Consider the following 14,373-nt stretch of genomic DNA (forward strand, 5'->3'; position numbering starts at 1 on the left):
GCGGAGGGCTGCGGGCGCCCCCGGCCCGGCCAGGGGCCGCGGGGCCACCAGCACCTGGGTCTGGGGGGGCACAGCCGGGGCGGGGCAGGGCAGGGCCGAGCCGCATGTACCATGTATCCTCGTCCTGTCCGCAGCAGCCATCCTCCAGGTCCAACACCGCCACCTCGTCCAGCACCGTGGCCGCCGCCCCCGGACCGCCGCCGCCGCCGACTTCCTGCCCCCCGCCGTCGGCCGCCGGCAGGCCGAGCGACGGCTTGAAATAGGCGAGGGGCTCCGGCGGGCCCAGCGCGGCGGCACACAGCAGGGTGGGCATCGGGCTGGGCATGCACGACGCGGCCCCGCCGCCGCCCGCCGCGCAGGGAGGGCTGGCGGGTCGCAGCCCGCCGGGGGCCGGCGGCGGAGCCAGCAGCAGGTGCGGGCTGGGCGGGCCGGCGGCCACCGCGGCGGCAGCGGCGCGGCTCCGGAGCTGCTCGTTTTGCTTCTCCAGCTTCCGCACCAGCTCCTGCAGCTTCTTCACCTCCAGCTCGGCGCTGACGGAGGGGCCGGCGCCGCTCCCTTTCACCTCCGCCATCATCGCCGGCTTCAGCAAGGCAGCCTCCATCCTGCCTGCCGGCCCGCCGCCGCCGGCACCTGCTCCGCCGCGCCGCCGGAGGGCAGCGCCCGGCCCCCGCGGGCGGCGGGGAGGCGGGAGCGCAGGGGAGCGCCGCTCGCCGCGCTGGGGGCCCGGTGCTGCGCTGCCCACCACCCCCCTCCCCGCTCCGCCGCTGCTCTTGCGCCTCCCGTCAGCGGCGAGGAGGACGCGGGTGGGATCCCCTCCCACTCCGGCAGCCGGAGCGCCGCGCACACGCACTCGGCGGGAACAAAGAGCCGCCTGGCTCCCCCGCCATCCGCCCAGAGGAAGGGCGGCGGGGGGCCGCCTCGGCGGGGACCTCTGCAGGTAGCCCCAAGGACTGGGAGGGGGGGTCTGGCTGCGGTGAGGGTCTTTAAACAAAGGTGCCTTCCCCTCACCCCACCCGCGGGTTGGATCCGGCCCAGGACGCCGCTCCTCTCGTCAGCCGTGTAATTAGAGCCTGGTGGTGTCAGGGTTGTAATTATGCAGATTGAATGTGTGATGGGAATGGGAATCGCAAATGGGAGGCTTTGTTGGGCTTGAAAGGAAGGGTTGCAGCCAAAAGCAGGCGTTTTGTGGGGTTGAAACGTGCTGATTCTAGGAGTTTTGATTCACAGGGAGGAAAGCTGTGTATTTTTGAACATGCTTTGCTGGTGAAGTAAGAAGGCTCAACCAAGTATAGCCAAAAACTACATCGTTGTTTAGGAGAATCCCTGTGGTCAAAGATGCCCTCGTATTGAAATTGCTTTTTCAAATACAATCCATGTACATAGATGTGTTTGTAGCGTTTGACTTTGCTTGCGAGAGGTAAATAACATTCACTTGTGGTGGTGGTTTTGTGTTGTCCCTTTTTGCCCATTATTGGTAGAAACCATTGCTTTCTTCCCTTCCTCCAGCCCCGCAGGTGAGCAGAGGTTCAGTGCTGCCCAAGGCAGCTCAGCCATCCCACAACCCTCCCTGGGTGCATTTCCCCCAGCTACAATTACAGGGGATACCCTCCTGCGTTGCCGTCCTGCAGTCTCCTAGAAAGTTCTGATATGAAACAGGAGACAAATCTCCAGGCAGCGTGTTAGATGCTCGGCCAGCTGCCAGTATTAGCTGTCAGTCGGTCACTCCCCAATTCTGGAGCATCAGCTTTGGGCAGAGTAGCAGGAGTAACAGCCACCTCTGCCTTCCCAGTGCTTCATCACTGTCTCTGATTCTCTGGTCAGGGAACAGGTCAACTTTGAAATCATCCAGCCTGTCTCTTTTCTCTATAGTCTGGAAACTTCCATCTACACTACATCAGTGGTGTTTGTGAGTCTTTTAAGCACTCTTACAGTGCAAACAGTAACAACTGATACTACAGGAAAGGCTGGGAAGGAAGATACAGCACAGCACAAAGCATTGATTTCCAGATAACATTACTTGTATCACTGAAGAGAATGAACATAGCCCCCAGTGTACCAGATTGCAACCAGATAGAGCTTAATCTGAAACTTTTGTTTCAGTCTTCTCTGTCTCTCTGGAAGGAAGGAAGAAAGTGGAAAAATGCTGAGAGTGTAAAAACTGCCTGGCCCCAATTCTGTACGTCGCCAGAGTGAATAATGTAATCCAGTTTTCACTACTACAGATAGCTGTATCTTTATTTCCCTAAGTAAAGGAAGAATTGAGTTTCTACATGTTTAGCCCTGGGCAAAAGGCATGTATCGCAGGTTATTATCCCTAATAATGGTACTAGCCTTAATTCTTAGAAATGTCTATGCTAGTCTGGTAAGATTGTAAAGTGATAAGGAAGATATTTAGCAGCATATGCAATATAGAGTTTATTAGACAATGGTAATATACAATGAAAAAAGCCAGGAGGAAGTTTATGATAGTGTCGGTGCTGGGAGATGTGATGAGGCAGGGGAAATACTGGAAATGGATTGAAAAGGGAGGAATTGCTTTTTCTCTTCTCTTTGGGCAGGAAAAGTTACTTAGTGGACGAACAAAAAGCCAAGAAACAGGTATCATCTGATTTTTTTCAGTTGCCAGAACAGGAACACAACTCTGTGGTCAGGGTATTCAGTCAATTAAAAAAACCTAATGCAGACACCGGCTTGGAGATACATCTGGAGACACATTTGGAGGCTCACTATGTGTAGCATCATGGCACAGGATCTTAAGAGTCACTATGGAGATGCTTATCCTCAGTTTTGAGTAAAAGTAGTTGCAAATTTTAACCTGCCTTCTACTGTTTGTGCTGCCTACGCGAACGTTGCGTGCAGACACTTGTTTGGGCTGAGCTCCTGGGGAGAAAAAAAACTTAGGACTGAGCATAGTGTCTTAGGATGGGTACAAAGGCTTTTCCAGTCTGTTCAGACCAATCGGTCACAGGCAGGAGTGGGCTCTTTACATCTTGTCCTCCCAAAAATGGTCCAGAAGGTTGTCTGTCCCTTGAGTGGGACTGCTTTGAGCCTATTTTCTACCCAGCAGTACGGTAGAAAACAGCTTAAACTTGTTCACGCTTCAGCTGCCGTGCTCACAGTGTGAGGGACGCTGCCATTCTCCCAGGCATTTCCTGGGTGGGTTGATCTAATAAAGGGTGAAAATCCATTTTACTCCATTGCATTTGTTGCTTTATTTTACATGTAGATGTAATTTCACAAACAATGTAGCTTCACGAAGAGATGCTGGCAGATACAGTGCATGTTCTCCAAACCACAGTCTCCTGTTCTTCATGCTGATCTGCTAGTCTTCTTCAAAGGTGCATTGGACATCTTAGTCATTAAAATATTTGATCTTATAGTTTGGGATTTCAGACACAAATTATTTTCCTCCCAATACTGGCATTGCTAATAAATTGCTAATGAGCTCCATTCAGTATTCCAGCACTAGATGATGGGTTTGATCAACCCAGAACTTCATAAGCTCTTTACAAACCACAATGAAGACTTGATGGTTCCATTCCTTTTTTTAAGGCATTGATAAACTCTGTTTAACACTAACCTCAGACATCCCAGCGTGCCCATGAAACCTGTTGTTCTTGGACCTGAGAAATTATATGCCCTAAATCAGCGGAGATCTACTATAGAATGCTACTTACATGGTATGCTATAGCAGAAATTTCTGAGTTAATACAGTTACTAATAGACTCCTAATGCAGAGAAGAAAAAAAACCCAGGAACTCTACAAATCCCATCTGCTCCCCTCTGTTAATAAGCCTGTTGCTTTATGCTGCAATAGCTGGAGGCTGGACCTGCCTTTCAGGCGAGCCAGTAAAGAATTAATTGCAGTAATCCAGTCTGGGCTGAACAAAAGATGCGATACAATAAGGTCAGAGCACGGACAGTAAACTCCGAGTCTGGTGAAATTATTTTAAGGTGTAGTTCCAGTCTGAAAAATGACTCTGAAAGTAGGTTTATAAAAATAGAGCCACTACCATGCCAGCAGAAGTCCCTCTAATCCAGTATTCTGTCTTTAACAAGGGCTGAAAGTAGCTTTGTAAGGAAAATACCTCAGAAACAAGACAAATGTTGAGGGGTCTTCTCCATTTTCAGAAGTCACTGAGTCGAGACATCTGGACTGTTTATTTTTTATAGCCACCAACGTGTAATAATATTACATTTGCTGAGCCCCATTTCTAAACCATTTAAGCATTAGGACTCTACAACACCCTGTGGCAATTAGCACTGCAATTTAATTATGAATTGTAAGAAAAAAATACTTCCTATTATCTACTTCAAAATCTGCTGCCTAGTAATTTAATTGGGTGTCCCTTAGTTCTGGTTTTCTGAGAAAGACAGAATGATTAATCATTCTCTATTCAGCTTCCCTTTGTCATTCATGACTTTATAAAACTCGGTTACTTCTCTTCCAAGCTGACAAGCCTTAATTTATATAGCCTTGCCCCTACAGAAGTCAGGCTGAACCCACCATTGTTTCCTGCCTCCCTCCATAACGGGCACTGAATTTTCTAACCCATTGTTTCCTTTCCGTTAATACTCCATGGTTTCTTATGTCCTCACAGTTAAGGGGAATGCTGTGACCAAAAAAAAAATAATATTACTGTAAATCCAAATATACTCAGTTAAAGAAATCAACTTAACCAAAAGCACATTGGCTCCTTCAGAAACACGTATTCATAAGCATCCCTTGCTTTAAAAAAAGCTGTGTGGACTCTCCTCCGACATACCATACAGAACCAGCTGTCTCTATATTCTGTTATTTATTATAATTTGTACAAGTTGGCTTGATAGAATAATCTCACTAACTGAAATGTAGTTCCCCAGAGCAGCTTTCGTATTTTTTCAAGACTGATGTCCCTGCTGATGCTTCCAATTCGTTTTGGCAACAAGCCTGCTTTGACTGGTCGGGTAAATGCCTGTGAGGAGTTCAACAATGTCACGTTTCAGCTGCTGTGGATTTTTTGCATAGAAGATACCTGGTCCTAGCAATTTGTTATCATCAGGTTTATGCTTTTGTTCTAAAATATTTGAGTAGTGAAACATCTTCCTGGAATCACAGCCAAAGATTCTTCAGTCTCAGGGTTTCTTGCAAATGTTGGAGCTTCCTAGCTGTTGCTACTTTCCTGGTAATTCGCTTTCTCCTTTTTATACAATTTCTTTCTTTATTTTTTTTAACTGCAATGATTCGTTCTGGCTTTTTCCTTATTAAATTAATACAAAATTGAAGTACCTTATAATCACTATTGGAATGGATTTTCTATAAGGATCAAATCCAACGTTTCATCATGTTCTCTGAGCCCCAGTTGCTTCAGAAAAAACAGTGTTTATGGTATTCAAAGATATTCTGAGCAGGGACTCCTAGTCTATAGATCCACCTAGACAGAACTATACACGACAGTTCTAATTGAACAGGTTATTATTTTATTTTGAATCATCAATTCTGCATCAAATCACTCTGACTTTCATATACATTAACACCTTCCCTTCAGAACTCTACAAATTAGGATGTGTTGTTTCCTTCTAATGAGTCTTCATCGAGAACAAAGACTAATTATGCTTTCAAAGGAAGCTTGAACATTTGCATTGCCTCCAGTATGGAGAATATAATTTGGTTCACAGAACCTTAGCACTGATGAATAAGAAGGTGGATGGGGAGATGAGGAGTTCAAGATTGTTAATAAATGAGCTGGTCATGTTAGAGTAAAGGTTTTGAAATAGCAGATAGGCTGCTTGAGTGTAAAATGCTGAAGGTCATAATGACAGAAGTACAGCTTCTCTCCAGGAGGCTAAAAATCCATCAAACATTTTTCCAGGAATCCTGATTTCAGCTTGATTTGTCTTCAGTGGCTGTGGACACAGGAAAAATGCCTTATTTCATGATGACATTAATATACTGGAGGGTTCAACAAATTCTAGTCTTTCTTTTCATCTTCTGTCACATTTAATTTTGTCTATCTGCATATAGTTTCAAGAAATTCAGCAGCTTTGCAATAAAGTGGAGAAAAATAGCTATTGGTGTTACCAACTCCATCATGTGGATAACAAAGTGATTTTTACAGTTTGCAAAATTTTAGGAAGTATAGGGCAACAGGCTGAATGCTTTATGATATTGTGAAGTGCTTTAAAAATTACCATGTTAAAAAACTAAACCGAAATATGCTTAGTATTGGTTATGTGATATATCCAGGAAAAAGTAAATAGTGCAAAATTCCCTCAGTCCAGCAGTAAATATGTTTTTTGAGAAAGCATTTGAACAGCATTGAGACCACGGTTGAATGGATGTCAAAAGAACATGGAAAGTTTGCAGTTGCTTGGAAGTTTTTTCTTGTGTCAAAGTGGGTGGGTTAATTTTTCAGAGGGAGAATGGTTTCAGAAAATAAGTACCTGAACTTTCATCCAAGTTCAGTTTGATCAAGCAGAAATCTTTGCTGAATGTGCAGAAATGTCCATGTAATTTATTTCTATGATTTCTTTTTTCCCCAAAGATGGGATCTAAAAAAAAAAAAAAAAAAGAGCCTGGTAAGAAAAACCTGCCCTTGCACTATCTGTAACCCTCTCAGTCATGAAAAGATCCAGTCAATGGCAGATACTTAGAGAGGAATTTAGGTACAGTTAGAAAACCTAACCTACAAAAAAACCTTTGTAGAAAACCTACAAAGTTGTTTTCCAGACCTTCTCTCCCATATACTATGTAACTTGCAGATGACTTGAGATCTCTCTTCCAACGGATTATTAGATCATCATAAAAACCTTTATTATTCCTCCTGCTGTGCCAGGTCTCCAGGGTAGTGGTGGACTGAGCAGCCTTTCTGGCTCTAGGTCCCTTTTGATCATGCTGCAGGTATATGGGCAGTGTCAGATGCAACTCTGAGGAGAGCTGCTCTGTAATCAGCCTTTTCTGGGACAGTCTGGAAATAGAAGAAACGTGGTACAGCAACAGCAGTAGCATTTATTGAGTGCACTCACTGGATTGATGAAGGACTTAGGAATTGTGATATTACAAAAGGAGCATGTTCTTAGCTAGATCTTTTCCTTGTGCTTGTTCCAATTTCTTTATGAGAAGCAAAGTCCCTCCTACCTCCATTCTGCTGATCAGAATAATTTAATTTATAAAATCATAGAACCTTTAAGGTTGGAAAGACCTTTAAGACCTATCAAATCCAACCATTAACCTCGCACTGCAAAGTCCACCACTAAAACATAGTATGGTCTGGGTTGGAAGGGACCCCAAGTAACATAAAGTTCCAACCCCCCTCCACAGGCAGAGCCACCAACCTCCAGGCCTGGATCTACACAAGGTTGCCCAGGGCCACATCCAACCCGGCCTTGAAGACCTCCAGGGACAGGGCATCCACCACCGCTCTGCGCAGTCCATTCCAGCACCTCACCACTCTCTCTGTAAAGAACTTCCCCCTAATACCTAATCTAAACCTTCCCTCCTTTAGCTTCACTCCATCCCCCTTGTCCTGCCATTATCTACCCTTCAAAAAAGTTGATTCCCCTCCTGTTTCTCTGCTCCCTTCGGGTACTGGAAGGCTGCAATGAGGTCCCCCGGCAGCCTTCTCTAGGCTGAACAAGCCCAGCTCCACCAGCCTCTCTTTGTAGGGGAGGTACTCCAGCCCTCTAATCATCTTTGTGGCCCTCCTCTGAACCCTCTTCCACAGTTCTGTGACTTTCTTGTATTGGGGGCCCCAGATCTGGACACAGGCCTCCAGATGGGGCCTCACGAGGGCAGCATTGAGAGGGATAACCACCTCCCTGTCCCTGCTGGCCACCCCTTTTCTGATGGAGCCCAGCATTCCATTGGCCTCCTGAGCTGCAAGAGCATGTACCTATGTGTCCCAGCTGCACATCTTTTAAATACCTCCAGGGATGGTGACACAACCACTTCCCTGGGTAGCCTGTTTTCCTGTTCCAGTGCTCGACAACCCTTTCAGTGTTCTTAATAACCAATCTAAACCTCCCCTGGAGCAACTTGAGGACACTTCCTCCTGTCCTATTGCTTGTGACTTGAGAGGCCAACACCCCCCTAGCTACAGCCTTCTTTTAGGTGGCTGAAGAGAGTGATAAGGTCTCCTCTCAGCCTCCTCTACTCCAATCTAACAACCCCAGTTCCCTCAGCTGCTCCTTATATGACTTGTGGTCCAGACCTTTTTTCAACTTTGTTGACCTTCTCTGGACATGTTGTAGCACCTCAATGTCCCTCTTGTCCTGGGGGACCCATGTTCCTCCTGAGGAGATCTTGATTTGGAAATAGAATGCTGGGGAATTTTTGAACAGTCCTGGTAATCTCTGAGTTAAAAACCAGAAACTGGAGTTCTCAAAGCACGTGCTGTCCTCAAACTGAGCATCTGGGATGCCTCACACTAACTGGAGTGGAAGAGGCATAAAAAGTACTATTCCTTCTCTGCTTTCCTGCTCCATCTTTCATGTCAAAACTGGTATGCTTGCTCCCATGGAGAATTTTGTTGTGAAGAAACTGGTATTTTACTACATAAGGCTTTACTTTTACTTACATGTTACTTTGCTAAAAGGATAAAAGCAATGCTCAAATGCATTATCAATTGTATACTTTTGTAGGTTTTCCCAAATATTAGTGTTATAAATATTTGGCTGTTTGAGATTACCATGCTACATGTATGTCTAGCTGGATTCCCATTCCTAATGCCAAGATTTGAACTTGAGGGATGCTGTTTTTTAAAGTTACATGGGTGGAAACTCACTTGAGGAACCAGAAGATATGAAGCTAGACCAGCATTTTCTGGAATATCCATCTTAGTGTCAAGTTTGTTGATTTCAGTGGTACCATTATTTATAGCACACTACTACTTTTAAAATTTCTATCCCTGGTTTTCAAAATCACTGACTGTACCTGTCCTTGCTTGGCTTCTTTGCATAATGCTTTTGTCTTTTTCTTAACCCTTTCTCCTTTTTCTGCTTCTTCTGGGTATTTTGATATGCGAACACTATTTTTTCCACTACTAGAAAAAATGGCTTGAATGCCAGAAAAACATTTTCTTTCCAGAAATTATTCTGTTTCCTTTTTTTCATCTTCTCCTGAGTAGGTAGTTTTTAAATGTTGGCTGCCCTTTGTTTTGACGATAATAGCTGTCTAAGCTCCCTAAACAGATGTCTGATGACTGCACAGCAATGCCAAGACTCAGACAAGTGCTTTTGGCATGATTATGCTCAGATATTGACTCTAACAGGACAAAACCAATCAGTTTTAAATCTTGGCACAGGCTATGAGACCGTAGTGGTCAGTTCATAACTGACATTTATAAAAACTCCATGAAAACAGTGAATTTACAAGTAGCTTCCTTGAAAAAGGAGATGGAGTCTGATTTTTTTTCTTGAGGCACTTAGACAGGTACAGCAGTACCACCCAGAGGCCACTGCTATTGCTGGACACTGCACAGACAGAGGGATTTAATCCCTGTCCAAAAGAGCTCGGAGACTACAAGGGCAAAGAAAACACTAATGCTTAGAAGAGATCGTCCTAGGAAGACAGTTCTACTACTCTCAGATGAAAAAGGCCCAAACTACCAGTCCCTCACCATCCTAGTCGGTCCAGACAGATCTGAGTGCAGACAACTCCTCTAATGTGGCTAGAAAGGATCACAGCATCTGCAGAGATGAACACAAAATCCTTCAGACTGCTTTTAATTAGGAATTAGACCGCTCAGTTGAGATGGAGAAATCCTAGGATGTGGTCTTTGCTTCCTGGGCTGTCTTTATGTCTTCTGTTCAGCGGTCATTCCTGAGCAGTCCGTAGGCATGTTGACAGCGAATGTGCAGGCAGAGCAGCTATCCCGTGGTCTGTGAGCCCTAAGGAACCACCCTGCATAGGTCGGGGAATGTGGCACAAATATTAGTGGGGACATCTCTTTTAGATGAATCTGTTGTTACTCCACTCCGTAAGAATACAGGGGGAGAAATTTAACTTGTCCCACTTTTAGGGCCAGTGATCTGTGAAAAGAGGGTAACACCATCTCTGTGATTTTACAGGGTGGGAGTTATCAGGGGAATTTTAGGAGGCCAGATTTTAGAAGTGTGTGATGAACAACATTTTGAACGTGTCTGCAGATTCTTCTCCCTGAAATGCAAAGAATGTTTCTAAGTCCCAGCTTTACTCTTGCAGATGATTAGAGCTGGGTTGCTCAGAACAGGCAAAGTGCATAGCATGGCAGCAGGCCTTTGAAGTCAAAGAAGGAAATAGGAGTTTCTCATCTCAGTGATTCTGTATTCCTTAGGCAGCTAAACAGAGCTATTTTGGTCAACTATTTCAGACTTCAGCATATCAAACCTACCTAAGTATTATGTCTTTATCCTTTGTCTCTGTGAAATGAAGGGTGTCTGCTATTATGCTGGTGTGAAAAAAATGATGTGTTTTGTTGGAGCAGAAAGGAGAAAAGGAGGCTACATTTCTCCCTGGTAGTCTGATACCAACTTGACTGGAAGTTAAAACCACCTCCTTGTGTAACAGAGAAGCTACAGTGAGCAACATGCAAGTATGATCAGAAAGCAAAACCAACCAGGAAAGTGGATACTTTTCATTTTAAACAACAGGATTACATTAAATTATCAAGGAAGGTGGAGAGAGTTCTGTATATGTTCTGAGTAAAGAAACTGAACACGTAAAACTATCCCAACACAATGTGCATCTCCATACTAAGGAACAAGGAATGGAGCTGACCTGCAAATTAGAAGCAATGCCCCTTTGATGTTGACCTAGCTAAGGAGGCTTTACGAAGTACCAGAGAGCATGTCTTGTCAAACTCACAGTGATGTTTCTCACTGCTAAGGAGGGGATGCTCAGACTCAGTGTTCTGTAGGAGCCTACGCAGGATACAACAGAATATATTAGTACAGGAAAACAGTTCTTCTGACATTCCTTGTTCTTGTAAATATCACTAGCTTTGAAGCCATCTACATATTTAAATGCATCAGTATGTATTACATGCATTATTTCACTCCTTTCCCCTCATTGCTTGATTCTCCCCCCTGTAGAGCTATGCCCCAGCTTTGTAAAATAAAGTATCCATTACACACCGAGAAAATGGGCCTGATGAATCACAAAACCCCACATAATTTAGTCCATCATCCCTCAATACAGCTTTTCAGTCTAATTTAATGCATTATTGAAGAACGCGTTCATTAAAACAGCTGCCAGCAAACTGTTCCTTTGGATTGTTTCATGGAAGCACTAGTCAAAGGGAAATAAAACACCACATGCTAATGATATGCAAAGAGGACAAAAAACAATTAAGTTTTGATACATTGGTATTGAAATGTTAATATGATTTTTTTTTTAATGAGTACTGCCATCCAGGCTTTTATATGGTAAATATCAAGCACCACAAAACCGGTGTTTCTTTTGAGCAAACTTATAACATGTAATAAAAAATAACAAAAAAGCACATGGCAAAATTACCAGGGCTGTTAAGTGGGGATGAATTAATGAGCACAGAATTATTATTTATTGTTTCTTATTGCTACTTCTCTGTCAATGAGTGTTCAAGTAGCAGATACTCAGATCTAAGGTTTGCTCCTGGTCTCTAATGAAGCGAACTAAAATCTCACGTCCCCTCAAACACCAGGAAGTCTTGGATTCTCATGTGTTGGGAAATCTTGGATTCTCACGTGTTGGCTTAAATTAAGATCTCTATCTTCCATCAGAACTGATCCTTAACAATAACTCTTGTTGTCTGGACAGGACCAAATTTGTGACCCCAACATTAAATCTTCATCACTGATTTTCTCCACCTGTTGTGCAAGTGTCATTGTTTCCCGGTGCAGCACAGGGTAATAGAGTATAGTTTAACTTGAATATGTCATCAATAGCAATAGACACAGACCAGAAAAGATATTTATAACAGGTTTATTAAAGCTACTGCCCCTAACTCATAAGAAATTGTAATAAAAATAACAAAACAAACTATTTACTGTTTCACGGCTTCTTTGCGTATCAGTCTGAACATCCTTTAAGCCAGGCAAGACAGATTACATCATTATTCAGCTTCAGGCCCAATGGTTTAACTTACACAAGCATCCATAAGTTCTGTCTCCACCACTGAACATGCAGGCAAGGGGAGAAACTTTGGCTAGGACAGCCATTTAACAGCGTAATATTAGGCTACAGCTTTGGCAGTTTCCACCCTTCTAAGCTTTTGCTGAGGACCAGCAGCCTCTGAGCACGCTAGCTCTGCTATGATCGTGTCCAAGAAGTCCTTTTCAGCTGAGAGGCAAGGGAGAAAAATCCATTCTGAGCAACCATGATGTAAAACATCTCATGGCAGATGCTAGAAGTCAGCACTATTGTTTGTCCAGGATGTTGCTGAACTATTTATTATTTTAGGCAAATAAGGCAGGTAACTATTGAGTGGTGTGGAAACATAACAAAGCCTGGACTCTTCTTTCAGTTTCTATGCTTTAACACACATACGCCATTCAAAAGGAAAAAAAAATGCTTTCCCTGTAGTCTTAAAGGAAGGTTTTTATCTGGCCTGTTGTGGATGTCTAGAAATGTGAGATATTCACTTGGGGTTCCTTTGCTAACCATCGAAAGTGAGACGTTCATTCAGAGCATGGTTAGCCCAGTGGCAAAATGGATGTTTGTGGTGTGACCAATTGAACCACTTCTTAAAAATACCTACTTCTCTATATGACTGTAAAGATAGAAAAGATAAGTAACTTAAAAGTAGATCTCTACACTATAGGTGTTTACATTTAGGCAAGATTAATCCATCCATCCAGGGTCAGATAGTCAGCTTAATAAAGTAAGAAAGATAAATACAACATAATGTCACGCAAAGTATGTGTTTCAGGATTTCATGGCAAGTGTTAAGTCTGCACTTCTTAAAAAATGCTAATACAGTAGTTGCAGAATTACAAACATGGAGTGAGATACTTCTAATGTAAACCCTCTGACCATTTTCATTTAGAATCCTTCTGCTGTAAGAGAGATCCATTTTCCAAACATCACAGAATCACTAGGTTGGAAAAGACCTTTGAGATCATCGAGTCCAATCATAAAATGATTTGTTCCACCGTCAAGTCATCATTTAAGTTGCTTGGGAGGAATGTTTCCCTGGAGATTGATGTCTCTCCTCAAAGGTACGGAGTGGACTCATCTCACACTATATGAAAACAGTAGTTTAAACTGAGTAACTGACTTTTAAATGACCAAGATTAGCTTAATCCCAGTCATAGATCTTGATACTTGAGATGTGGTTTCAGTAAGGAGAGTGCTGTCCCCTCAAAATGTGTGTAGGTATGTCCTAATGTTGAGAAAATGTCAATAAGTTATCTTTAGCTTTACATACAGTTTAGCATTTTCACAGATCTGATGAATATACAAAACAATATCTTCTTTTGCTTCCTGGAATGTGTGTATGAAAAGGCATCTACATTCTCATGGAATTAAGTCCTTTGGGAGCCACGGAGTAGGACTGCATTTACAGTATTTGTTCCTAGCAATAAAAATTAATAATTTTCCATAGTGTTTTGAATTAACAGGCCAATACACTTAACTAAACATTAGTGGAGCTTCTTTATCATGCTTTCTGTATGTCAAAATTAGTAGATCCATTTTTCTGCAAGAGAGAAAACACTAATCAGAAATGCCAAGCAAATCAATATTCTATAAATGTCACACAAGGAAAATTCAGATCAGTGAATTTTTTTAGAAAATCTACTGAAGTCTCTGTCCCATCTTTTGCTGAAATAGGATATGTCAATTTATAAATCTTATTATACAGATCCTTGTTATGTCTTTCTACAGTTTTATAGGTGTTGCAGTGCATCATTAATTTTATAATCTGATTTATTGCAAAATACACTCTTCCCATCAAATTTTGCCCATTTGCAGTGGCATAATAGCACAAAGTATTTTAACAAAGCAAAATAAATTAATACAATTTTAGTTAGCATTATCTCTTCTCAAAAGACATACCTAGGTGAACACCAGCTTATCAGAGCATTCCCCCTAGGTTTCCATTTGCCTTTTTATGGTATACAGGTGCTGGTTTATAGTACTATGAATTAATCATTGCTGTTAGCAGAGAAGGCTTAAAATCTAGCAGCTTCTAGAAAAATTAATAAAAGCTTCATTCTTCACTGCCTTGCACATTTGTTCACTCATTCTGCTCCTCACAAAGGCAAGAGTGGTAATAACAGGATAATCCTTTCATTATGATTTAATAGATTCTTTTGTGTCTTCTCTTTATTGGTCAGAATAACTGCATTAGGTGAAGATACCTCTGGAACCTGGCTTATTCATTGCAGAAATTCCACAATGGCCTTACTGTTCATTCTAGTGATGCTCAGAGCCAG

At 43.0% G+C, this 14,373-nt stretch overlaps 1 protein-coding gene across 1 annotated transcript in view; it reads right to left on the minus strand.

The window, feature by feature from the left end:
- Positions 1-601, minus strand: part of SLAIN1 (SLAIN motif family member 1) — a gene marked incomplete at both ends in the record, with an annotated part of 51,977 nt that extends 51,376 nt beyond the window's left edge. Inside the window, one exon of the mRNA XM_084272406.1 lies at positions 111-601. Within this exon, the coding sequence (XP_084128532.1) occupies positions 111-601 (491 nt within the window). The remainder of the gene's footprint in view (positions 1-110) is intronic.
- Between the last annotated feature and the right edge of the window lie 13,772 nt (positions 602-14,373).

The sequence above is a fragment of the Gallinula chloropus genome (genome assembly GCF_964237585.1).
Source record: "Gallinula chloropus genome assembly, chromosome: 1".
Lineage (NCBI taxonomy): Eukaryota > Metazoa > Chordata > Aves > Gruiformes > Rallidae > Gallinula > Gallinula chloropus.